This window comes from Lissotriton vulgaris, chromosome 9 (assembly GCF_964263255.1).
Source record: "Lissotriton vulgaris chromosome 9, aLisVul1.2, whole genome shotgun sequence".
Lineage (NCBI taxonomy): Eukaryota > Metazoa > Chordata > Amphibia > Caudata > Salamandridae > Lissotriton > Lissotriton vulgaris.
In genome coordinates, this window is record NC_141697.1 from 1188580049 (window position 1) to 1188607911 (window position 27863).

The 27863-nt window shown below is 44.5% G+C and overlaps 1 protein-coding gene across 1 annotated transcript in view; it reads right to left on the reverse strand.

The window, feature by feature from the left end:
- NR2C2 (nuclear receptor subfamily 2 group C member 2) overlaps positions 1 to 27863 on the reverse strand; it is a 331335-nt gene that overhangs the window by 95622 nt on the left and 207850 nt on the right. The window contains exon 9 of the mRNA XM_086939253.1: positions 22556 to 22733. Coding sequence (XP_086795379.1) covers positions 22556 to 22733 — 178 coding nt within the window. The remainder of the gene's footprint in view (positions 1 to 22555; positions 22734 to 27863) is intronic.

Genomic DNA, 27863 nt, shown 5'->3' on the forward strand with positions numbered 1-27863 from the left:
ACTTCCATCAGCAGTACCAATGGATATCGATACTTTGCTAAGTCCTGTAACGGCTCACGCATTGTGTTGTCCCCAGCGGCTACCAATCCTGATGACGGCATTCGTTGAGACTCCTGTGCTACGACTAGGTGGTGACAGTGGAGGGAGAAATAAAAGCAACATCACCCAGGTACGACCTTCTGTGAGCATTGCTGATCCAGACACCGATGATAGCAATCATTCTCACACCTGCCAAGTTACAGCATTATCGAACTTGGTCGAACTGTCACCTGAATTTGTAGACCAATTCTTTGAGAGCCTGTCTGATATGATGTTCTCCCCTGAACAGAAACAATAATTTTTGAAAAGCATTCCGACACACAGCGTTCCCATGAACTCTGAATTCGGCCTTCAGTTTTGATCAACAAAAACTACTGAAAAGCGTTGGAACTCTATTCCCCCGTTCAACAAGAATTTTTTTTTTAATTGAACTATTTTTCAAAATATTTACCTTTTTTCTGGCACGAAATTCTTTGCTTAAAGTAGACCTATTCATAAAGAACAAAACTTCTATTTTTAGGTAGATCTAGAGACATAATAACTTTACATCAGCCTCTAGCACCTGTTACAGCAAATGCATTTATATGTGATGAAATTATCTCGCCCTTCTTTTCTGTATAAAGAGATATTTCATGTGTAATTTTTTAGCAAAATCGTTCACTGATTACATATGCTATAATTTTTGAATGATTTCTATGCTTAAAGACGTACAGTACCTATATTTTCATGTATTTCAAATACGCCATTTCAAATGCAAATATGTATTTTGGGGTGGGTAATGTTACACATGCATCTTATTGCTTTAGTTTTTAGTAATTTGATGGACATAAATTTGTGGAGTGGGTGTCGTGTTCTAATCTAGGACCCCGATCAATACTGTGACCTTATGCCCCTATACGGCTATAATCCATTCATACCCATATAATGGCATAAACAATCAGAGCCATATTTCAGCCATGTTTCTGAAACTCGCCTCTTGACCTCATTACAGTAGATGACACAGCAGAAGCCACCATCTTAGATTCCTAGATTACACTCCGAGTTCTTCAACAAGATAAAACTCAGCAACCTGGGAAAGCCCCGCTTGCTATGTTTTGATTAGTAATACAACTCTAATGAGCACTGAAAGGACGATCACTTCCTAGTGACATCTTTATTGACGGCTTATGTCCAAAAACGTACGTCAAACAAGGCACCTTTCAGGTATAAATATTACCAACGTTGCCTTAAGCAAATGCGACATCGATGCGAACGATGGTGTGGTGAATACAGGAGCCGAACAGCTGTCCCTTGCAGAGCCCAGCAGATGCAAGCAGCCCACGGACGTTGCCCCTCCTCCTCCTTGACGCGCTGAGAGAGACGCTGTCTTTTCTCTTGCCGAGAAAATCCAGCTCCGGCGTTTCCAGCCTACTCTTGCGAGTGACTGGGATATCGAGTCCTGAAAGGAGATACAAGACCTCCAACATTCTATTCCAGAGGTATGGCGTTGACTAAACCCTTAGAGAGAATTCTTGAAGCAAACCTTGGCAAAACCAACTTAACTAAAACTGCTACTTACTCCCTCCCAAGTATTAGGCTTAGGTCAGGTACACTGGGGTAGGCGTAGTTAGAAGCACCAGTTGAGTACGTTAGCTAAATGTATATATGAATGTATATATTTTATTCATTTTAAACCATTGTATGGCTAAGAAACCATATCAATGCTTTTACAGTATTATTTCGCAATCCTCTTTTTACTGTACACACTTTTTATAATAACTAGTCTTGCAATTGTGGCAATTCATTCCTCTTGCATGAGAAGAAAGACTGTTCAATATATAATACCTTTTATTGAAAACGCCCGTCTCTCTATTCTCTGCATCTTGGTGAAAGTAATCTGCAAAACTGACTGAGTAAAATAACTGTCTATTGTTTCACACAACTCTAGAGATTGACTCTTATTCTAAGGAGCAAAGTTGTCATGTTTATGCGGTTGTTGGAAAACTGAATCCCTTCTTGTCTGAGCCAGGGGAGCTGATCACTTCCTATTCAGTCAAGATAGTTTCCAGTGACCTCTGGGCTAGTTGGTACAAACCCAATTAAGTTTAGCATAGTCAGTAGAGACCTGGAAGACTGCACTTCTATGTCTATACTACTGTTTATGTTATTCCAATGCGCAGGGCCTATAGGGAAAATAGGAACTACACTACAATTTCCCACATACAGCATAAGTTAGAGATGAAAGGGCGGCCCATTTACCTTGCTTCCATTAAAACCTATGGCTACCTCGCTCTACCACTGTGCTCATATACAGCCCATTGTGTGCTCTGTTTTATAAGACACAGATTTGTGTTTGAGGCTCTGAAATCCCTTTCTCTGTAAAAGTAATACTTAAGTGTACTCTTTCACCAATATTTTGTTGAAAGGCCATAAGATACAATTAATATACACACTGTTTATCTACATCAAAACCAACTATCTATAAGTAGATAGTTAACCTCACTGTGATATTACCAAAAAACTCAGTAATCATTTTAGAACTACCATTTCCGGAAACCTCGCAAATGGAAGTGATCAAATATAATATGGGGATCAGATCTACCAGATGCACCCTTCAGCACAACCTAACTCACTTTTAGCATTCAGGAATTAATAACCAATCCCTCCAAAGTCTGAACTTGGCTCCATTGCTCGATTGAAACCATCTTAGTCTGCATCCTTAGAACTAACAGGAAACCTCATCAATTTACTATTGTTTGAGGACATATGCTAATATCCAAATACTTCATTCCTTCTATCAACAACCACAAAAATCGAACATTAAATAAACATTAGCTTGTTAAATAAATGCAAAGCATACAAAAATGTTGGCATGTTGGCTGTTTATGTATCTTAACAGATTCAATACTTTCCTTTTGCACTCTATATCAGATCACCAGCTCGCATTATGCCCTTTGAGGTTCACGTATCACTGACAAATTTCTGTGACCTATGGGTTTAAAGAAAACTGCTCTGACACCAACTCTGACAATCAAAGCATTGAATGGCACGGCACCTCAACCTGGTACTAGTGGAATAATTTCCTAATGTAAAGACATCTTGCATGGAAAATGTGACCTACAGCCTAAAAAGAGTTGCCTTCATGTACGGGTACTGAAAAAAGCAACTTCTGTGTCATTCATAAATGTAAGTCTTCAGCAATAGTCTTGTAAAGCTTAACGACAACGCGTAGAAAAAAAATATTTTGATATTTGAATTAATATGCCTTTTCAACTGAAATTCACACCTACCAAACTAATGAACAGTTCAAACATATTTACACCCCACAATTGTTACTATATATACACACATGGGTGGATCCAGTCTTTACTGGTTACATTTAGCATTTTACATACAAACAAGTGTTCCGCCACATGGGTCCCTGTAATGTGTAAAAAAACCTAGGCGATTGTAGATGAGTCCTGTATGATACACTTCACCTGCCAGCTTCAACGAGAGGTTTAAGATTTTTGACCACAATATAAAGCATATTGGCGATCCGCTACCTCAGTCGCAGGTCTCAATGACTGCCGTGCAGTCAGCACTTTGACTGGTTACATAGTCCTTGCTGGTTTCAGCTTTTTTGTCACTGTAATACCTGTAATATCTATTGTTAATGATTTGTTGACCATAATGTTCTCCAAACCGGTTGTGCTTGCCTGTATTCTCCGACCTGTAAATTAATTTAGCCTCGCTGTTTTAGCCTCACTCACAATAACAGTTGTTAGTGTGCAATTCAGCCTCCCTGCTAACTCTGCTGCTTTTTAGCTAGTTTTACCTACTGTTGTGTTATTCTGTGCAATGCACCATTTAAGGAGCTGGCTCGCCTCTTGCTCTTTTTTCGTCTGTAACTGCTACTCAGCGCCCACCCCCTCCCAGAACCTACTTAATAGAGGCCGCAGCATGACCCCATTAAGCAGACCCGCGATCCGCTACCCCCGTAGCAGGTCTCCCAAAATTTTGCTGCACAGTCAGTACCATGCCTTGTTACGTAGTCCTTGCCTGATTATGGTCTGTTGCTGTAATACCTGTCATATCTGTCATTGTTGTGCAGCCCGAATCCTCCAAGCCTGTTGGCCTTCCCAGTATTCTCCAACCTGTAAATTAATTTAGCCTCTCTGTTTTACCCTAACTCGTAAAGACAGGTGTTAGCATGCAATTCAGCCTCTCTATTAACTCAGCCACCTTATGCCTTTGAACTGATGTTTAATTTGATATATCTTTGTATTCTTATGGCGTCCTGTGTGTTCAGATGGCTTCACGGCACGGTTTACGAGCTGTTCGAAAGTAAGTTTAACTCGCTGGTGACTGTTACCACATTTTACTCTTGCTCGCTGTGCAGTAAAGACAAGCTGAGTTTGGAGAAGCTGTTGCTCTGTTCAGGATGCCTAAATGGTTCTAAATACACATTTGAGGTTGTGGCTGGTGTTCCACTAATGCTGAACCTCAAGACCCACTGATTCCCTTCTCATTATAAATTGGTACACAGTGTCTACCCCATTTTCAACCATACCCAGCTAGGAGCAGGAATAAAAACTATTTTAAGCCCACTAGATCGGTACTTTTAAATCACCAACATCCACTCCACTCCACATTGCACAACACATAGTCCTTAAAAAAGTGCTCCTACGTAATTTCGCAAGTCGTAGCAAACCCCTGTTCGTAGAGAGCTATGATGAAGCATGTCACAATGGGGAAACCCTGGTGAGTGAGGGGACTCAAGAAAGAAATATTTTTCTTCTTTGGCTGTTGTCTGACCATAGTGGCCAGTAGCCTAAAACCACCAAATAGGTCCCAGAACAAAACACCTTGGGTCTGTGTCTTACTATACGTTCTGGGAGGGCGACCTAGTCCTTATCCTCCTTCTCCCCCATCTTTTGTACTGAACCTCAGAACCTTACAGGTATGTTGAGGCAGCCAACTCTTTGAGGATCCATTGTATAGATTCTCTTTTGCGCACTGTGCGATTATATTTAGGTCACACCCAGAAATCACCTCTTGCTCTACGAATGAAGAAAACACACACCTTAACGTTCTTGTCCCTACACATGTCCCAGTTTCTTGTTGCCACCTTCGGCATATTATAGTAGGTGGGTGATGAGATAAACCACTTAAGGTACGGACTATAGAGCCAGGAAAACTGAGTTCAAAACCATAAGAGCAAACCTTGACCATAAGAGCAAGATCCTAAGCAAACGTTTTAGGTTGCTGTTCTTCGACTGCCTTTATGAGTGGGAAGTTGGGAAAACAGACACACTGTTGGCAGTGCTTAATTGATAAGCAATGTGAAGAGGGCCAATAGTGCCTGAAGCTGCAAACCAGGCTCATCGAATCAGGCTATTTTCGCATTCATTGCATAGCAGCGTAGCACGCCCCCACCGACTTTGCCCGTTTAAGATACTGCCTGCTTGATATGAAGAATGTGTTTCCGCTATCCCTGGAGTATATGATCCTGTTTGCTTTAAAACCTGTAAGTTGGCACTCAAGTGAGGGCTTCAGAATACACTATACTGCAAAACATGATACATGTCTTAAGAAGACTCTAATTATGTCTGCTCCCATCCCCTCCGGAAAGTACCAGCCCCTATTTACAAAGGTCACAGAGTCAAGCTACAGTCCAGTTCTGCCCCTCTCAAAGGTGGAGGTGAAACACACAGCAATAGGTGATTCCCAACTGCTGCCCTAGCAGGTGGGTGCTGGTTGTTACTCTTGAATGCTTGCCTTTGATATCAAAGGTGCTTCCTGACCTAAAAAAGGCTTGTCCCCAGCCATCTCCTTGTCCATGCCAGTGGGTTGATTACCCTTGCATGGTAGTGACACTGTGCTGTTGGGCAGTTGGGATTCAAGCAGTTACAAGCTGGAGCCTGCAGAAAGCTGTCTCAAAATAGCATTCTTGTTAAGAGCCCTCGGCAGCTGCTCTTGCCCTTTAAGGCTTGAATTGGGGTTTTCAGCAGCCCTGTTTGAGATAGCTGTAAAATATTCATCTTTCGGAATAAAATTTAAATCCTGGCAAACTGATAAGTTCCACATAAACTCACACCAGACACAAGTATTTTAAACATAATATAGGGCCTTGTTACTTACTTTTGCACTGGTGAAAGATTATACACTGGTTTTATAATTAGATCTTTAACGTGGAACCTGTTTTGAGACAAAAGGTTTGGCTCGTATTTGCATCGAATAAGAATTCCCAAAATAAGGCCTGATTTCAGAGAGCTGATTGTAGCTTACTGTAACCCCCTTGTAGCAGAGCACATGGATATTCTTATGGACATGCACAAATCTAGTGTTAATAAGGAAATTAATTACTGCTAATAGAAGCACATAGTCTAAACACTACGTGAAGAATGGAGGTTGCTCAGAAAAAACAAGTTACTTACCTGTAATTGATATCTTTTATAGATTCACATGCTTAAATCTTCCCTGTCTTCATGGTAGGAGTCCCATGGTAACAGAAGAAATAGCAGTAATAAAACATCACCACAAACCTCCATAGAACAGAAAACTCACTTAAGTAACCTCTCAGCCTCATTTTATGAAATCCAAATTTCAGCCAATCACAGTGGAGAGCTCAGAGTTTTCTACCACATAGACCCACCATGCCTCCGAATTTGACCACAAGTGTATAGGTATACAAAACTCTGAGGTAATTGGTGAGCCTAATCAGGGAGGATGGCATGTGAATCTATAAAATATATCAATACTGGCGAACCACAGTTAAGTAACTTGTTTTTTCTCCAGTATTGTAGCTTTTATAGGTTCACATGCTTGAATCTCACTAGTAAGCAGCATAAAAAACAACAAAAAAAGTGGTGGGCAGGCGGATCATCCCACCATGTCGCAAACTTGTAACATCAGAAATGAAGAAGAGAATAATGAGCATACAAATTTACAATCAGTATGTAAAGAACATAAAAGGCTCAAAGCCTCCTACCTTAGGCAAAGAGACGTCGAAGTGCAGCTTGTCCAACAGCGATATCTGCCATCTTCCAACCATCAAGGCAGTAATGTTTTGTGAATGTATGAGCTTTCATCCACGTTGCTGCCCTGCATAGGTCAGGAATGGATGCTCCTGTAAACAGGTCCAAGGAAGTTGCCACTTTCCAAGCTGAGTGAGCTGGTGTTTACATAGGAAGTGGGCGGCCAGCCTTCTCATGACAGAAGGTAATCATTAAGGTGACCCAACGAGCAATGCTGGCCCGTATCAAGGTTTGTCCTTTCGACGGTGCTGAGAAAGATCAATAGCTGAGAGGATTCCCGGAAGATATTTGTAGATAACATTTTAAACAATATTTAATGTCCAGTAAATGCAACTCCCTTTCCGCCGCTGTGGAAGGATTAGGAAAGAACGTTGGTAAGACCATCAGCTCATTGAGGTGGTAAGTTGAAGGCACCTTAGGAATAAAAGAAGGGTTAGTGAATAGGATAACCCTGTCAGGCAAAAATTCAAGATAGGGTTCTTTTATAGTGAAAGCTTGGATTTCACTGATACATATGGCTGATGTAATGGCCAAGAGAAAAGACACTTTCCAAAAAAGGAACTTCATATCGCATTTGTATACTGGCTCAAAGGGAGGACACATTAGTTGTGACAGGATGGTGTTTAATTTCCACAGACTTGGAGGAGGCTGAACAGGCAGAAAAGCTCTAAAAAGTCCCTTCATAAATTCTTTTCTGAGTCGAGTAGTCCACAGGGAAGTTTGATTTGAGCATCTTCTATACCTAGAAATAGAAGCAAGGGGATCTCTTATAGAAGAGTGAGAAAGTACTGATTTGCGAAAGTGCAAGAGATAAGGCAGCATCTGCTCCGGAGATGAGAACGGATGTAATGCTTGCAAGATACACCAAGCACAGAATGTCTTCCATTTAGCTGTGTAGCAATTCAACGTGGAAGGAGCTGCAGGCTTCTGTAGTATTATAGAACACTCCTCAGAAAGCTGCAAGTCCCAAAATTCAGCATGGTGAGCAGCCAAGCCAACAAAAGAAGAGAGGGAATTAGTGGAGGAACCACTTGGCCTAGGTTCATGCAGAAAAGATCCTCCCTAGGAGTAAAGAGAATTGGAGCACACTCTGATAGACGATGCAGCTAGGTGTACCAGAATTGTCTTACCCAACCTGGAGCAATGAGAATAAGCAGACAAGGCTCTTGCTTCATTTTCAGAAACATTCAAGGTAGGAGTGGAAAGGGAGGGGGGGCGGGGATGCATATGCGAACATCCCAGTCCAGGATAACTGGAAGGCATCTCCTCACGAATTTGGATGAGGAGGTCTGCTTGCAAAAATAGGACACCTTTTGTTGAGGAACCTAGCGAACAGATCTAATGTTGGTTAAACCCAAGATTGAAAAACCTCCTTCAAATGCTGGCTGTTGAGCTCCCATTCGTGACACTATTTGGCGCCCTGCTGAAAGAGTCAGCCTTCTCATTGTGAACAGCCGATACATGCTCAACTCACAAGGAGATGTGGTTGAAAAGAAGCCATTTCCATATCTGTTGAGCAAGAAGGGAAAGCACTTCAGATCTCCTGCCGCCTTGCTTCCATAGGTAAACATTTGTTGTAGTAGTGTCCGTCCTGATGAGCACTGACAATACCCTTGAACCGAGGCAGGAAGACTTTGTCCCAGAAACACTGCCTTGAGCTCCAGAATGTTTATGTTGCTCTCGGATTTCTGTTTAGACCACTTGGCGTCAACCTGCAATTCTTGGAGGTGAGATCCCCATCCGTCCATTGATGCATCTGAGATCATCACCAGCTATGGCACAGAGTGAATGAAAGAGGCCTTGCGTAAGGATTTCCTGGACCATCCACCAGGCCATTGCGGCTCTCACTGATGCTGAAATGTAAAACTTTTATTTGAACGAGCCTTGAGACTGAATCCACTGCGCATCAACTGCTCCTGCAGTGGTAGAATGCAGAGCCGGCAATTGGGGATGAGCGGGATGCAAGAGAACATCGTCCCCAGCATGGACTTATACTGCCTCACAGAAACAAACTTTTTTGTTGAAAGAAGCTTTGTCGTACCCAGAATCCGCATTATTCTTTCTTGAGTGGGAAAGGCCTTGCCCAGATCTGTGTCGAGACATGCACCAAGAAAGACCAACAATTTGGCTGAATAATGGACGATTTCTCCAGATTGATGCGAAGCCCTAGAGACTGGAAGAGAACTTGACAGGCTCTTGTTGAAATCTCCGACGCTTGAAAAGATGAAGCCTTTATGAGCCAATCATCCAGGTAAGGGAACACCTGGTAAACTGAATGTCTTAAAAAGACCACTAATCGGTGCCATGCACTTGAACACCCTAGGAGCGGATTTTAAACCGAATGGAAGCACTTTGAATTGGTAATGGTGCCCTGCTACTTTGAAACTCAGATGCTGAGGGTAGATGGGACGAATGAAAACAGGCAGAGAAGATGAAGAAGAAAAATAATCCACTTATTCCATAAGATAAGAAGAATCTCCTCAAGAGAGCATCCTGAAAGATTGTTTTTTGATTAACTTGTTCAGCATTCTGAGGTCCATGACCTGCCTCCATTTTTCTTTTTGATGAGGAAACCTGGGGAGACAGGCGTTTCCTGGTTGCTACTCCCAAACTTTGGAACCTTTTGCCACTCATGATTAAAACTGCCCCCAATCTGATGAGCTTTCGTAGGCTCCTAAAGACATGGTTGTTCAACCAGTAAGCTTGCTGTTCGGTCCCTCTAGCCTCCACATGCGCCGAGACACCTTCGGGTATTTGTTTGCGCAATAAAAATCTCGAAAATAAATAAATAAATAAGGAAGAAGGGAGAATAAAACCCCAGATTTTGCTGGCTGAGGGGGACTTCCTCTACGACCTGTTTGAGAAGAAGTGACTTTATCTCTGTTTCGAGATCCGGAAGGTGACAGTAGAGAAATTTCTGCAGTGGAAGATTTGGATGATGCTGAATGAGTTCCAGTGTGTGGTCATGCTGGAAGATATCCAGAACCCATTTGTTTGAAGAAATGGAGTTCCATTTCCGAAAGGATGCGGAGGATAATGGTGTGAGATTATGGTAGCAGGCTCCTGATGAACTTCATTGCCTCCTATTGGAGTCTTGGGACTTTCCATGAGATTGCTGCCTCTTGCGTCCTGCCGGTTTCAAATAAGGCTGAGCGGTGCTGGATTGAAATGACCGGTTGTAAGGTTCTCTGCGGATATGGCTGGTACTGCTGTTGAAATTGTGGATGGGATAAGTATTGCCCCGCACTCTACCCCGAAAGGACTGAAATCTGCGTTGCTGGAGATTGCCTAAGGCTTTGGTTGTGTCTGCGTGTGCCTTTATAGATTATAGCACCTCATCTGTGTGCTTACCAAACAAGTACTCTGCATCGAAAGGCATGTCTAACACCTTATCTTGGACCTCTGACCGAAAGGTGGTCGCTTTCAGCCATCCCTGGCGACGCAGAACCGCCGCTCCTGCCATCTGGCGAAACGCAGTGAATGAAACGTCCATGGCTATTTCAATGAGCTCTGAAAAAGCTCTTTCTCACTCCCATAGAATATCTGTAGCCTCTTTCAATTTATCTTCCGGTAGATACTCCAACAAAGTAGAGATGTCTGACCACATCTGCTGGTCATATCTTCTAAGAATGGCCATGGCATTAGAGGTTCTAATGGAGGTGGCTGCCAATGCTGAGAACCTATTACCAATATTCTTGAGGTGTCTGGTGGGGCTGTGCACAGGGACGCTGGATTCCTGGCTCTTTTCTGCACTGCTTGCATGATGACAGTCGGGCCTTGAATGACCAATGAGGCATGCAAGTGAGTCATCAAGAGCCTTGTATTTTTGGTCCAGTTTTGGAAGGACAGCTGGGTCGGAGGCAGGTGTTTATTAGCTTTAGCCCTTCTTGCCACAGAAAGTCAACTTTAGGGATTGCCCTCACTGAACGTTGAGTGCCTGGCTTAAAATCATATAGAAAACGTTCAGTTTGCTTAGCTGGCATTGCTAAATCAAAATGTTTGGAGGCACACTCTAGAAGATCATGAAATTCTCGCAATATCTGCAGGAGGGCAATCCGCAGCAGGGGGATGGGAGATGGTGGTATGGGGGCTATGTAGTCATCCTATTCATCAGAGGCTTCTATCAATCAATCAATCAACGACATTTATAGAGCGCACTACCTACCCGTAGGGTCTCAAGGCGCTTGGGGGGGGGGGGGGGGGGAAGGGGTTGCCGTTACTGCTCGAACAGCCAGGTCTTGAGCTTCTTCCTGAAGGAGAGGTGGTCTTGGGTCAGGCGCAGGTCGGCCGGGAGGGAGTTCCAGGTCTTGGCGGCCAGGTAGGAGAAGGACCTTCCTCCTGTAGTGGCTCTACGGATGCGTGGGACGGCGGCGAGGGCGTGGCTGGCAGATCGGAGGTGGCGTTTGGGAGCGTAGAAGTTGATTCGGTTGTTGAGGTAGCTCGGGCCTGGGCTTTGTGTGCGTGGGTGAGGAGCCGGAAGGGGATTCTTTTGTTGACGGGGAGCCAGTGCTGGTCTCTCAGGTGTCCGGAGATGTGGCTGTTCCGTGGGATGTCGAGGATGAGTCTGGCTGAGGCGTTCTGGATCCGCTGGAGTCTCTTCCGGATCTTGGCGGTGGTTCCGGCGTAGAGTGCGTTGCCGTAGTCCAGTCGGCTGGTGACGAGGGCCTGAGTGACGATCTTCCTGGTCTCCGTGGGGATCCACCAGAAGATCTTCCGAAGCATGCGGAGGATGTTGAACCTGTCCGTTTGTATTTCCCCTGCCTCTGTCTGAGCATCCGGAGTATCCTCTGTGATGACTAGGAGGAGGGAGGGTATTTTTCGTGGTGGATTTGGGAGTGCTTTGGACCGGAAGAATAGTGGGTACCTCTTGGGGAGGTAAAGGCCTCCGGGGAGCATTTGCACCTGGAAAACACCAATAATAGTCGTCAATCATATGACTGACATCAGATACCAGAGACACTGGAACATTAATTGATTGTTCCCTAAACTTTGACGCTCCTCCGCATAATAAGGGTAACGTTCCTGGAAGGAATCCGGCCTCTGCATAACAGACGTGTCTCTTTCCGCAAAAGAAAATTCCCCTGCCAGGTAAGAAGGTGGCTCATTGTCCTCATCAGATTCTTGGTACTTGACCCTTAACTGCGATGGACTATATGCAGGGCCAAACACACTTTCATCCTCGGATTCTTGGAAGTCAGAAAGGCAAGCAGGAGGTAGAGGGTACATCTTGGAGAAATCCTGAATCTGCCTGGGCTGAAGGAGACAAATTTTTCTCCTCAGTCGATAGTCCCGTTGACTGGCTCGACAACGGTGCAACCGTTGATGCGATAGTCTGTGGCACAGTCGACGGTGCGTGGGCGGCCTTCGTCTGCAGGGCAGTCATTGTTGAAGTCATTGACTGCCCGGTGGTCGACGTTGAAATTCTCAGACAGTGAAGGCCTCATTGACAACATCGTTACAGAAGTCAAAGCTCCTGTTGCTGTCATCGAAGCCGTGAGAGTCGTCGAAGCAGTTGACGATGTAGGTACGTCAGGTTCTCTTGTGGAGAGTGGAATCTTCGATAACACCGCCAACAGTCGAGAAGATTGATCTCTGAGAGTTCTCAGAGAAGCAGACACAAGAGCTGAAGAAGGCTTTGAAGCCTCGGTCTGAGGTTTCTTGTGGTGATTTGGTTCAGATTTGTTATGGGTCTTAGATCTCTTAGAGTCCCCATGATGTGAGGAAGAACTACCCTTTCCTTGAGGAAGAATGGGAATTTTCCTCATGTTCAGACTCTGAGTGTGAAGCAGCCTTCCTCTTCTGTAACTAGAGTAACAGCCTACCCTCCCTATCTTTGAGGGTTTTAGCTTAAAAAGTGTGGCAATACTTCCATCCCCTGGGCTTGTGGTCAGGAAGAGGCAATATAGGCACTGTTGGGGGGGTGGGTCAGAAAATTGTCTACACCTCCCACAGGTCTTAAAGGGCCTAAACAGCCCTTTTTTAGGCTCTGGCATCTCAACAGTAAGGAAGGGCAAAGGTAGAAAGTCCAACAAATACCTTGAGAGTAGCAAAAGCGGAGACTGAAGGACAAAAGTTGAAGAAGAAATACTGTAACTAAGCAGAGCTCAGGGAGACTCCCTATCACCCAACGTGCTGTAGGAAATCTGAGTTATGGTGGCTCTGTAGGGAAGGAAACTGAGGTCTCCGCTGTTATTGGTTGAAATGTGGATGTTATAAAATGAGGCTGAAAGGTTACTTAAGAGAGTTTTCTATTCTATAGGTTTCTATGGTGATGTTTTATTACTGCTATTTCTTCTGTTACCGTGGGATTCACACCATAACGACAGGGAAGATTCAAGCATGTGATTATATAAACGATACAATACTGGGGAAGCACAGTGTGCTTGGGGGTGACATGGATGAGGGCAGAGAAGCATATAATGGATACAGCTGGATAAAACATACTCTCATGGAGTGCTTCAGGAAAAAAAAACCTGTAAAGCCAGCACTCATGGAAGAAACAAAGAAGTCAGAGAGGTGGTAAAAAGGCCATGGGAGGGATAAAGACCTGCTGGAGGGGCGAAATCAAATAGAGCCAGCAAATGGAATGAAAGTAGCTATGGGTGACAAAACAACATGCCAATGGTAAGTGGGCAGGAAATATTCCTAGGTCAGCTTTCAGAATGTCCCCCAATATGTCTTTGCAACCAGACCGCTGGTAGGCTTCGTCCCTAAAAATGAATGGGTTAGGCCTGATATGCAATGCTTTTCAGTTATAAGGGAAGATGGTGTAGATACCTTGCATGAGAGGTTGCCGTCTCATCAGTATTTTATCTAGTCCCACCATGAAAGGCATAATTCAATGTACCCCTCTATCATTTAGCCGGGCATCGGTGGCAAGTGTCTTTCACAGGAAGATGAACAATATTTTGAGAGGAGAAAAAAAAGGCTATTTTTCCAAGAAGATATTTTGGTTTATCGTAGAATGGAGAAGAAACTCAATTATATCCTACTGAGGGTACAGTTACATTTTAAAGATACTCTATTGACCCTCAGGAAAGAGTAATGCATGTTTTAACAAGGGAGATATATATCTAGGCTATACAATTTCGGAAGAGGGGGGTGAAATCCAAAGAGGATCTGGTGAGAGACAAGAGACAAACTGAGGACGTTTCTGGGTCTTATTGAGTACTATTTGGCACATACAACTGATCGGTTGAGTTTGAATTTGGTGGATGGATTAAATACCATAGCGGAGTGCTTTACTACCACCAATAGGCTCCGGAAGTAGGAATGCTGGAGGTGCTGCAGCACCCAAATGAACTATAGAGATACTGTGAAATTTCGTTTTTATCCTATTACTTATGCTCCACATTCAAATACAGTGCCAAATATCAGGCTATGTATTTTGACAAACTTACTGCTTATTCTTTTAACATAACGATTGGGGTTTACTTTTCTTTCTCCGACTGCAAAATTAATTAAAGGATTTTGTAGATTGAACTCTGTTAAGTACGTATTCAGGGAGGGCAAAGTAAGGACGGTTGCATGTCTATTTTCTTTTTTAAACACTCAAAAAAATGTAAATACCTCCGAATGAAGTGTGCAAATATCAGAAAATAATAGCAATCAAGAAAGCACAGATGAGACACATTTTTGTAATTCTGAAGTATGAAGGAAAAGAGTTTATTAGCATCGAAACAATTTAAGGCACTTGGCAATGCGCACATGATTAACAATTTGCTGAAATCCCTTATATTATCTATCATTAGTTTTTAACAGTAAAACTGCACGTCTGTGCAAATTTCTTTGTGAAATAAATTGAAAATGTTCTGTATGTAAATGATGGTACACTACCAAAAGCATGACTTAGTAGGATATTATGTGGCAGAGTGTTCCAAAATTCACCAGGAAACATACTACCCTCTTTCACTCTCTTCCTGAATGAGCTGGACTCCTTTGCAACACTTGTTGTTGTGTGACGCTTGGATTTTTCACAATCCCTCTGACTTTAGTGATAAAATATTAATGGCAGCACCTCCACTCTGAAAATTGCTCCAGCACCACTGCTCCCACCATGGTAACCATACTCCGTCAGCCTAATTTACAGATGTCCTCCGGCACAGCAGACATCTCTTGCACTGCGTTCCTGTAAATGCTTTGAAAGTTTGACGGATGGCTCCGTCAAGAAAAATTCAAAAACATAAAACAAATGCAAGATTTTGTTTTAAAAAAAAACAAAAAACACAAAGACCCCCTCTGCTATGGAAGTTTTCTCCTATAATGTGGAGGTCATGTTTCAGTTTTCACTGCCTCTTAACCACTTGGTTTTACCTGGCAGTGACAGACTGACAACCCTAAATAGGGAAGGTGCGAAAATGGCCAAACCTACAAGAAAGGCCCTTATCTCATCCGGCCATCAGTGGTGTATGTATGTTGCGAGGATGGAATACTCATAAGGATGTTACGCCCGACTCTAAATGAGGTGGGCGGAACATAGCTTTGCTGGAGAGGTTACTCCATTGCCGTTGTGATGGACTCTACTTTCTGCCACAGTCTAAATCAAGCCCCGAGTCTTTGAAGGAACTTTTGACAATGAGAAAATAATTCAGATCTTGGAGAGACTATCTAAGAATTTAAAGAAAATAAAGGGTGACATTTATTTTGCCAAAAATATGGATGCCTTTTGGTGTGAGAGCTTTCTCACGGATACCCGTGCAAACTGGCTTGATGTGATAATTTCATAAATACAAAGTGGAAATGAAAGACTAGTCACATCTGCTTTTAGGACACTGAACAGAACTTAAAGGACCTGCAGCAGAATATTTTTTTAATGAAACTACGAACAATTATTGAAAGTAGTGCAATCATGATGAAGAGTCAAAGGTTCTTCAAGGTTAGCACGATTTACTGAAAAAACGACAAGAATTCCAATATGAAATTGGGTATATTGCCTGGCGGTGTAATAGCAAGCTGACTGATCATCACATTTGTCACTTAAGTAAGAAGGTTTGTATCTAAGGTCAGGATAGAGTCGTTTTCTGGAATGAGTAGTAGTGAGTATTGAAAATATTATGAGGGGATAAAGTCAGGAGGAGTGGGAAGAAGCAAAGAGAAAGGAAAATGTACAATGGAAAGTAAACCAACTGATACAATCTGGATGGGAAATAGAAAGGGGTATGAAACCAGGATTGACAAAATAGGGGAAGGTGATTAAGGAGTAGTTTTTTGGGAAGTGATTGATACATTTTGATGAGTAGAGAAACCTGTACCACCGTGGGGTGCGCGTTCTGGATTCATTCATTTGGTGCATAAAAGTCACTTAAAAGAAAGAGGTTAATGGCCATGTTTAAAGGAGGAGGTTTCTAACGGAAAAGAGAATTGTGTCATAGGTAAAGTGATAAGAGGCTTAAACTAGGGAGGGGAACAGGAAGTTGAATATAATGTTCAGAAAAGAACACAATATTTATTAATTGTATTGGACAAGAGGTCCATGGGATGAGAGATTAGCTTTAGTACTGTTAACACTGTTAGAATTCTTTTTGTAATAGCTGCAAGTAGACTCTTGTGGGATATTCCTAAAGACTATCAATGCACTGAGTGCAATTTTATGAGAAAATGGTATCCAGAGTACTATTTAAAAGAAAAACGACAACTGGCATCACATGAAATGCAGGAATTTGAGAGGATGTGGTGTGAAACGTGTGTAGTTTTTTAAAATCCCACAGTAAGATGAAATTGCAGAAAAAGACAACAGATTGGTAAAAGGCACAACTGAAAGGACAGGCAGCTAGAGCGAGGCAACTTGTAAAGGAAGAAGTGGATGAAATGGTGTGAACTTATCAGCCTGATAACAAAGTTTGAACCTGAGAGAACTTTCAATTCAGAAAGAGGTGGAAGGTAAATAACTTAGATGCAAAAGACAGATTGGATCAAGAAGTATCTCTGAACTTTTCGAAGTGAAAAACATAAAAGAAATATATATTGTTTTGGTCAATGGGCTAAGGTGGAGCAGGAGGGCTGCTTTATTTCAGAGAGGAAAGTGAGGACAGAATGGTAATAGTGGAGAAGAAAGGTTATGGAGATGGGTTCAGGACTGCAGTGAGGTTGTTGGTGGATGACAGTGAGATGTCAGCCAACAGGTGTGACCTGGAAATAACGAGAAATGGAAAGATGTGTGGCACTGGCAAGGAGTAGATCAGTGGAAATGGTTCAGAGCAGAGGTATGTAGTCAAGTCAAGTCAAGATTTATATATCGCGCTACATACCCATAGGGTCTCAAGGCGCTTGAGGAATGGGGGGGGAATTACTTGTCGAATATCCAAATTTTAAGTTGCTTTCTGAATGCTAGGTGGTTCTGAGTAAGGCGAAGGTGAGTGGGAAGAGAGTTCCAAGTTATAGCTGCCAGGTAGGAGAAGGATCTACCTCCCATGGTGGCTTTGTTGATGCGCGATACAGTGGCAAGGGCTTGGTTGGAGGATCGTAGCTGACGGGAGGGGGTGTAGAAGGACAGTCGTGTGTTGAGGCATTCGGGTCCAAGTTTGTAAAGTGCTTTGTGTGCGTGGGTTAGGAGGCAGAAAGTAATCCTCTTATTTATGGGGAGCCAGTGGAGGTTTTTCAGGTGACCAGAGATGTGTTCTTTACGCGGGATGTCTAGTATGAGCCTGGCTGAAGCGTTCTGGATGCGTTGGAGTTTTTTCTGGAGTTTTGCGGTGGTACCGGCGTATAGGGTGTTTCCGTAGTCCAGGCGGCTCGTGACCAGTGCGTGAGTGACCGTTTTTCTAGTTTCGGTGGGGATCCAGCGAAATGTTTTTTTGAGCATGCGAAGAATGTTGAAGCAAGATGATGAGACGGCGTTGACTTGTCTGGTCTTCGAGAGTGAGGAGTCCAGGATGACGCCCAGCTTCCGTGCGTGGTCCGTCGGGATGGGTGCTTTTCCAAGGGCCTCTGGCCACCAAGAGTCATCCCAGGCGGAGGGGGAGGTGCCTAAGATGAGGACTTCTGTTTTGTCTGAGTTCAGTTTCAGACGGCTGTGCTTCATCCACTCGGCTACTTCTTTCATTCCTTCGTGTAAGTTGTTTTTGGCGGTGTTAGGGTCTTTGGTTAGTGAGAGGATCAGTTGAGTGTCGTCAGCGTAGGAGATGATGTTGAGATTGTGTTGGCGAGCGATGGCCGCGAGGGGGCTCATGTACACGTTGAAGAGGGTGGGGCTGAGTGACGATCCTTGCGGTACTCCGCAGATGACTTCAGAGGCCTCTGACTTGAATGGTGGGAGCCAGACTCTCTGGGTTCTTCCGGTGAGGAACGAGGTGATCCATTCCAGTGCTTTACCTTGGATTCCGACGTTTCTGAGGCGCTGTAGAAGGGTGCTATGACAGACTGTATCAAAGGCAGCGGAGAGGTCGAGGAGGATGAGGACGACTGTGTCTCCGTTATCCAGTAGAGTACGAATGTCGTCTGTTGCTGCGATAAGTGCGGTCTCAGTGCTGTGTTTGGCTCGGAATCCGGACTGTGAGGAGTCGAGGGATTTGTTGGTTTCGAGGAAGGTGGCGAGCTGGTTGTTGACAGCTTTCTCGATGACTTTGGCCGGGAAAGGAAGAAGCGAGATGGGGCGGTAGTTTTTGAGTTCGGTGGGGTCAGCTGTGGGTTTTTTCAGAAGGGCGCTGAGTTCTGCGTGTTTCCAGCTTTCCGGGAAGGTGGCAGAGTTGAGGGAGCAGTTGATGACATCTCGGAGGTGTGGTGCTATGATGGAGTCTACTTTGTTGAAGATGTGGTGAGGGCATGGGTCAGTTGTGGATCCTGAGTGGATGGAGTTCATCAGGCGGATGGTGTCCTCAGTGGAGATTGGGTTCCAGTCGTTAAGGATGTTCAAGGGGGGTGAAGGTCCTGCAGAAGGTTGAGTGGGTTGGTCTCCGGGTCGGTTGTCGAAGCTGTTGTGGATGTCTGCAATTTTGTTGTGGAAGAAGGAAGCTAGGGAGTCGCAGAGGGCTTGGGAGGGGGTGATGTCGTTGGAGTTGGCTGATGGGTTGGTAAATTCTTTGACGATGTTGAATAATTCCTTGCTGTTGTGGGCGTTGTTATCTAGTCGGTCTTTGAATGCGGCTTTCTTGGCGGACCGAATTCGTTGGTGGTGTATGCGGGTGGCGTTTTTGAAGGCGTCCCTGGTGCTGGTGTTTGGGTCTTTTTTCCAGGCCTTCTCGAGGGAGCGACAGAGTTTCTTCGATTTCTTAAGATCATCGTTGAACCAGGAGGCGTTTTTGCTGCCTAGTTTGATTTGACGTTTTTTCAACGGTGCTAGGATGTCGGCGCTGTTGGATAGCCATAGGGTGAGGTTAATGGCTGCTTGATCGGGGTTTGAGGAGTGGATAGGGGGGTTTTGAAGGAGTGATGAGGAGATCTGGTCGATGGTGAGTTTGTTCCGATTTCTACGCAGGGTGGGTTGCGGATGGTTGTGGATTGTGGTCTTATTGTAGATAAAGTGAACGCAGCTGTGGTCCGTCCAATGAAGAGCTGTGGTGTGGCTGAATGAGACATGTTTGCTGGAGGTGAAGATAGGGTCGAGTGTGTGACCTGCAATGTGGGTGGGGGTAGTGACAAGTTGTTTGAGTCCGAGGTTGGCGAGGTTGTCCAGAAGGGTGGTGGCGCTGTTGTCATTGCTCTTTTCCAGGTGAAAATTGAGGTCTCCCAATAGAATGTAGTCCTCGGGGGGGAGGGCGTGTGGGGTGATAAAGTCAGTGATGTCGTCACTGAATTGTGCACGGGGTCCCGGGGGCCGGTAGAGGAGGGTGCCTCTGAGTGTGGTCTTGGGGTCGGTGTGGATCTGGAAGTGAAGGTGCTCGGCGCTGGCAAGGTTAACGTCTGAGCTGGTTGAGATGCGGATGGAATTCTTATGGACGATAGCGATGCCTCCTCCTGTTTGCTTGACGCGGTCCTTACGGATGATCTTGTATCCTTCCGGGATGGCAATGGTGATGTCTGGGGCTGAGGAGGCGTTCATCTATGTTTCTGTTAGGAAGGCGACGTCCGGTGAGATGGTGTCTAGTAGATTCCAGAGGTCGATGGCGTGTCTGTGGATCGAGCGGGTGTTGAGCAGGATGCATTTTAGGTGGTTGGTGGCAGGTCTCTGTATGGTGTTGGTGGATGAGGAGTTGGTTTTGGTGCCGTCAAACTTGCAGGAGTTGCATGAGAAGGGTCCATGGGTGTGTCCAGGAGCGGCTTGGACGCAGTTGGGGGGGCGGCCGGGGTTAAGGGCTAGGAGGGAGGTGGCATCGTAAGTAATGCGGGAGGGGTGGGAGGGACGAGGGCCAGGGGGTCTGGCACTGGGCGCGGGCTTGGCGCGGACGGGCGTAGACGGGCTTACCTTTGGCGCACCTTCGGCGCAACTGGGGCGCGATCGCTGCGCGTGAACGCTGGGCGCAAGTGCATCTGTCATATATGGATAGTGGGAAGGGGGAGGGGCGAGGGCGGCTCAGCTGGGAGGCGGGGCGGGCTCAAGAGGACGCACACCGAGCACAACAACAACATAAACAAAATGGCAGCGGAGGGGAGAGCAGAGCAGGGCGCCGGGGGTTATCGCGCTTTAAATGTAAAAGTCACTATGTCAATTTCAGAGCAAGCAAAGCGAAGCAGCAACCAAGGCAGTAAAATGCAAATAATCTCCAGGCGGTATTAAGTCAAAACGCAGCACAACGATACCAGGTCTCGGCAGTGAGACTGGGGAGCGACCACTCAGCACAGCAGCGATGAGGGGATCACGTAACGCATTAGTACCAGGTTAAATTATATGTTAGCTTACATTCTTAGATTTGTTTTTTGACAGTTCTTTTGTCACAGACACACTGAATGTATCATGAATATGTTTGTTTACTTACACTGTTATATAGTGTGTTATCCTTTTTTTAAATGGGACTGTGGCATAATTCTGCTTTGCCCTGGTATGAAAGTACCTTGTGTGTTACACCAAGGCAGGCACAGGGGTCATCTGGAATATGTGAACTTCATAATAAGCCTGTTTTAACTTAAGCCACTGTGGTGCCTTTAAATAGGGATTATCAAAAAACATTCCCACCAAACAAAGTACATTTTGACATGGCCCTTGTGAATGGATTATTCCCACTGATTAGCGATCATTTTCACCTACATGCAGTCGTATCCAAGTAAAAAACCATGTACGTTAAACAAAATGAGAAGTGCCCAATGCTAAGCTGAGATGCAACAAGAAAGTAGAGCTTCTGATCCTTTCAATATTGCACAACAACTGATACCTCCAACAATCCTAACTATGACAAAACAATATCTGTCTTTGGTAACACATTCCTTCAATTGAAAAGAACAACAAAAGGCAAAATCATAAACATTTCCCAAACCTTCTCAAAAAAAACAAAAAAAAACAATATGATTTGTCAAGGGTAACCAATTCAGGCCAATCCACAGGAGATGGCACCATGCACTGCTTGCAACAGTACCAAGGTCATAAAAGCAACCAGTGAGGAAACTGGATACATATAGGCTCTTAAATTTCTTGGGCACTTGTTCTAGTACCATCCAATCAAAGAACAACCCCATAAGTAGTTCTTAACGGGCAAAAACAAAACAGGAGCAAACAGTTTAATTTCCGTTTACAAGAAAACAAAAGAGAGTGGCACCAATAACTCATTATGCAATATTCTACATGTTTGGAATATACTGGGATATACAAATATGAATTAAATCAAAGAGATAGTTCCTTGAATAGTATGCCTTGCTGCCCCAGGCATTAAAGGTACAAAGCCAAATGAATCATTTTCAGCGCATCCAAAGTGATTAAGAAAAACACCAATTGCACCGCCAATGGAAGATATAAGTCAGAGTCAAATCACAGTTACATGCTGAACATAGCTTTATCCTTGTCAAGATAAATAATTTTGCCAGATCCAGGCAATGTGCATTTCGCCCAATTGCACAGTGGACTTTTACAAAAGGAAAGCTCAGGAAAAGGGCAGGCTCTGGATTGTACAAGCCTAGCGATGCATGGTTCTTCATGTCGGTAAAGTGCTAATCATGGAGCACACGAAAGAAGCGAGTGCAGATCGTTCTGATCCAACAATGTAAAAGCTAAAGCATGGCTACAGTAGTTAATCCCTATCAGAAGAACTTTAGTTCCTATATGCATACATATTGTTCACCTGCTTTTTGACCTTATAACAAAATCATCTCATTTAGCCTTATGCTTTGAAATCCCTAGAACGGATAATCTACGTCTGATAAAATAGTTATGCATCATAAAAAGTCCAACAGAAAAGTATGGTGAACTAAAAATTGCATGGTAGATACCAGTAAGCTCATATTTATTCCAAATTTGAACATTTTGTGTCCCTTCTTAAGGGTATGTGCAGGTGTAACAGAGGAAGTAGAGGGACCAGGGGGGAGAAAGAGACGGAGAAAGAAAGAAAGAGATGGGGTGAAAGAGAGGGCAGCAGAGAGATAGAGAATGGTCATGGATCATTTCCAATAGAAGTCCACAATTAACACACACCTTAGTTGATATAGCTAATACATACCTTAAATGTAACATGTGTATCTGTGAGTAAAGGACCCTCTACTTCTATGATGGGCGTAACTTGATCTCGACTAATAACTTGGATATTTCCCCCTCCTGCAGCATCGGTATCATCAGCCACATTCTGACCTGCTGTTCCATCCGCAGTGCTAAGTGCTTTTGCAAGAGTATCAAATGCCCTGCAGATTAAAGTGCATTTTGGAAATGTTACACAGATATCAAGTGGTTGTGTAGTGCGCAATTCCTTCAATATGTTTATGCATGCAGAGATAATACACAAACACACAGATACACATACAATTGTACAAACTATTTCCAAACTTAGGTTCTCAGACAAACTTTAAAATCTACATTTAGAGAGGATAAGAAACGTATGTATATTTTGAAAGGTACCTTGAGTATTGGAAACATTATCTCAAATACTTCTAAACAAATACAGATAGGCTTCCATTTTACAGATCAATATCTTAATTCTTTTACAAATACAATTTGTATATTCCCATGATGCGAATACCTTTTTTCAGAATCAAGGGCAGAGCATGGCTCCTTTCATAACCTTGGTTCTCCGGTCTAATTTACTTTATAATATGGATCCACATCCCAAAGGTCCTACCTTGGGACACTGCAATCCAGTAAAAGATCACACAATGACCATGCAATAAAATTAATTATTTCACATTACTCTTTTATATACCTCGCTAGTAAAACTTCAGAATTATTGCCAAAGAACAGAGGTTTAAGAAAAATGAATAGTACCTGTGTAACCGAAGGAGAAAAATCTAACTTTTATGAGAACACCATCACAGGCAAAACAAGCATTGGAAATGCAATAGGTCTCGCATTAGGAAAGTTTGAGCTATTGGTATTGTAAATGACACTTTTTTATTTATGTGTTGGTTTTGAAAGTAGCAAAATTAATAGCTTTGTCAGTTACAATGTCAATAGTTTTAACTTTTGAAAATGTGACACCTATAGCATTTGTAATGCAATGTGTGTTGTATTTACGTGACTTAGATGTATTGATATTACAAATAACAATGGCTTTTAATTTTGTAAATAATTAATACTTAAATAAAAATTATTGTAATTTATAATGGCAATAGCTTAAACGTTTGTAAATAACTTTTGTGAAGATTATGTTCAGTGGGTGTGGTTATGGTGGATGCGGTGGTGGTGGTGGATGCGGTGGTGGTGGTGGTGGATGGGGTGGTGGTTGTGTTGGATGTGGTGGTGGATGTAGTGGTGGTGGGTGTGGAGGATGTGGTGGTGGTGGTGGTGGATGTGGTGGTGGTGGATGCGGTGGTGGTGGAAGTGTTGGTGGATGTGGTGGTGGTGGATGCGGTGGTGGTGGAAGTGGTGGTGGATGTGGTGGTGGTGGATGTGGAGGTGGTGGATGTGGTGGTGGTGGATGTGGAGGTGGTGGATGTGGTGGTGGATGTGGTGGTGGTGGATGTGATGGTGGTGGATGTAATTATGTGGCGTGTAATTATGTGGCACTGAGTGGTATTTGGAGTGTATGTTGCATTGCGTGCAGTGTAATTATGTTGCATATAAGTATGTGGCACTGAGAGGTATTTGGAGTGTATGTTGCATTGAGTGCAGTGTAATTATGTAGCATATAATTATGTGGCACTGAGTGGTATTGTGTGGAGTGTGTGATGCATTCAGTAGAGTGTAATTATGTGGCGTGTAATTATGTGGTACTGAGTGGTATTTGGAGTGTATGTTGCATTGAGTGCAGTGTAATTATGTGGAGGTTAACTATGTGGCACTGAGTGTTATTTGGAGTGTATATTGCATTGAGTGCAGTGTAATTATGTGGCGTGTAATTAGGTGGCACTGAGTGGTATTTGGAGTGTATGTTGCGTTGAGCGCAGTGTAATTATGAAGCATATAATTATGTGGCACTGAGTGGTGAGAGGGTTGTGATGGTGAGAGGGTGTGAGGGTGAGAGGGTTGTGAGGCTGAGGGGGTGTGAGGGTGAGTGAGGGGTGTGAGGGTGAGTGAGGGGGTGTGAGGGTGAGTGAGGGGGTGAGGGGTGTGAGGGGGTGTGAGGGTGAGGGTGGGTGAGGGGGTGTGAGGGTGTGTTAGGGTGTGGGGTTGAGGGTGAGTGAGGGTGAGGGTGTGTGAGGGTGAGGGGGTGTGAGGGTGAGTGTGAGTGAGGGTGTGTTAGGGTGAGGGTGAGTGAGGGGGTGTGAGGGTGAGAGGGTTGTGAGGGGTGTGCGGGTGAGAGGGGGCTGTGATGGTGTGTGAGGGTGAGTGAGGGTGAGTGGGATAGGCAAGACCTAAAAATCTATCAACAGCTGTACTGAATGAGTAAAGTGAAGTGCAAAAACCAATCAAATGTCAGAAGTGATCCTTCTGGTGTTAATAATCTTTAGGAATTCATAGTTCTTGAACATGCTGTAGAGCACCTTCAAAGCGCAAACAACGTTTTTAACAGCTTAATCGTTGTGATTGGGTGGGTTTTTGGTCGTCAAAAGGACAGCATTCAGGTTGGTTTTCTCAACAATGGAAAATGCTGCATAACCAATGAGTCACCTCTAGATGCACAAAGGCATTAAAGGGCTTTACCTGCAGAGCGTTGCGAACTGTAGTGGTAGATCAGCTGCTGCAGGGGAGGAGGAGAGGTGGGGTGATCACCGTGGCCTCTGCGGCTATAGAGGGGATCTGGGAGAGGCTGACCCCGGGCGGCCGATGACGAAGGGCACTCTACTTAACACGGAAGTGGGGGTGGGAGGAGTGTAGATTTTGGTGTTAAGAGGGAGGGCACCAAACGGGGGGAAATGTTAAAGGTCAATGTGATTAAACAAGTTAAACAAGTTTTTAAAAAAAGGTACACTGGGGGGAGGAGAATCACCAAAACGTGCACTAACCCTCTATGAATTTCACGAGCCTGCATTCAGGCGTCATGGTGTACCACGGCATCCCTGCCAAAAGACTCCCCATTCCGCTCCCCCCAAATGATTAAGCATTTGCTAATGTTTTGTGACATAAAACCGGGAGATTATTATTTTTTTCCCTGCCTTAATTGAAGGAAGCATTTAGTGGAGATGTACCCATTATTGGCTCTCGGCGCGCGTGCAGCGCGCTCGCGCACTCTGGAGCAGGTTTGGACGAGCTTGCAAGATTTATGCGAATGGGCCTGAGGGGAGAGGCAATTTGTAGCCGAGACGGACAATTACGTGGCCCATGAGTGCAAGAATGACTGCGCCAGGCGGCTAATGGGTAGTAAGGCTGCGCCGGCAGCCATGAGCCGCACAGCGGTGTAACAGTCAGCAGAGCACCTCTGCACACTTTGTACTATCAATAACAAAATAGGTGCTCGATTACTCTTCCACCTCCCCGGGGACTCTCAAAATGGCTGCAGGTGACTGGGAGCAGGTAGGAGACGGTTTGAAAACTGGTGTGGGGTGGAACTGTAGTGCCCCCTGTGTAGCACACTGGGAAGGACGGCCAGAGGGGCGCGATGAGAGTGCCACGAGCCCGTGACGACAGGAGCGGTTCTGTACGAAGCCGGTCACATGTTCCCCCTGGAGCCACTAAGTAGAGCAGGGAGCAACTCGCTGGTGGGTGGGTTGTATCCTTTAACTTCCGGGGGCGGGGGGATGCGGTTGTGCCAAGCAGTAAATAAGACTGCGGGTCGCGCTATTCCTCTTTGCTAATATGGCTGGTCCGCGTTTTGTGGAACCTCATGTTTTTATGTGTATTACGATCTTCCGAATTTTTGTGACACAAACTATGTGCGCAGTTTTCTGTGCTCGCCTTGCTCCGTTTAGTCGATTGTGGGACTGCCTGCCCCCGCTTTAAGTACAATGGTTCATGGCCCTCAGATGATTTATTCAAGTGTGTCGCCCATTTTTGGACTCGGGTGCCTGTTCTTTGTTTCCGGCAACAAACGCAAGCTTCGTGCACCCTTCTTTGAGCTCTGCTACTGTTGTGTTTGCACAGGGTTACGGCCACATCTGATCTTTAAAAAAAGTTTTTCCGTTTACTGTAGTTTCTGGTTTGAGGTTGCTCCGACACGCCCCCCTCCTCTATTGTAGTCGCGATGCCCCCGCACGCTTATCGCTGGTTTGTGTCCTGCATTTGAAAAAATGTATTCCCTGTCTCTCTAGGCACTTGTGACTTTCCAATACTTGTGGAAAGAAGGGAACGTGGGTGCCAAAATAAATATTTCCAAAACGCGTGGCTTATGTAATAAAGAGCTTACCTTGAAACTTGTAAACTTAAACAAGACGGAGGGAAGAGAGGGGAGGGGGGAGGAGAAATGCGACACGGCGGGAAGGGGAGGGGGCGGAGCGGGTACAATAAACAAGACGGAGGGAAGAGAGGGGAGGGGGGAGGAGAAATGCGACAGGGGAAATGCGAGACGGCGGGAAGGGGAGGGGGCGGAGCGGGTAAACAAAGACGGACGTGCACGCGCTTTTAAGCTCAATGCGCATGCGCATTGAGCTTAAAAGTCACGGGCACTGCAAGGAATCGCCACGATTCCTTGCAGTGTGGATAAAGAGTGGATAAGTCCCAATACTCTCGCTTGCTCGATGCGCATGCGCATCGACAGGCGAGACCTAAAAAACGTATTAAATAATTATATTGTCGGTCATGAGTTCCTTGAAAAGAGTACCACTTTGGTATTCTTTAATAGTCCCATTGATAACACATAACAATTCATATGTGAATAGATTTTTAGTCTGTTTAGTTTAAGATACAAAGGTAAATTTGTTCATAAGGGCATGTTTATTACTGAAATTAACTTGTTTTTATACCTGCCAGGAATTTTTGGAAGGGATTCCTGGCAGGTGTAAACCAAGTTTTGATGCTGAAGAGCTCCCCTACCCGGAGTACGGAGATCTCTGCAGCTAAAAGTCATATTTAAGTGGTGGGAAGTGGGGGTTCCAAGGTGTGATTTTCCATGGCAGTTTTGGAACACTCACAAAAGTACTTTTGGAGGCATTCACAAACTCATTTCACTCCACTTTCCTCTGTAGAAACCGTTGTACATTTACTGTCGCACAGGGCCAGTATTACTCTCCTTATACAGTGAGAAGTGGGGAGGGCTTATCACACAGGCATACACTGGCTCTTTAAATATGCCATCAGCATGACAACATGCCAAGGAACATGGGCAGACATTGTGTTGTCTTTATGAGTGGATGACAGTGCATCAAAGAGGAAGTCCTGTTCAAATGAATGTTTATGTAGCTGGACTCCATGAAATGTAACAGCGCTAGCAAAATCACTTGCTGGTAAGCACTAGCATCCTCAGGAGGGGGAGGGACGAGCTGCATACAGATCTGGATCATTAG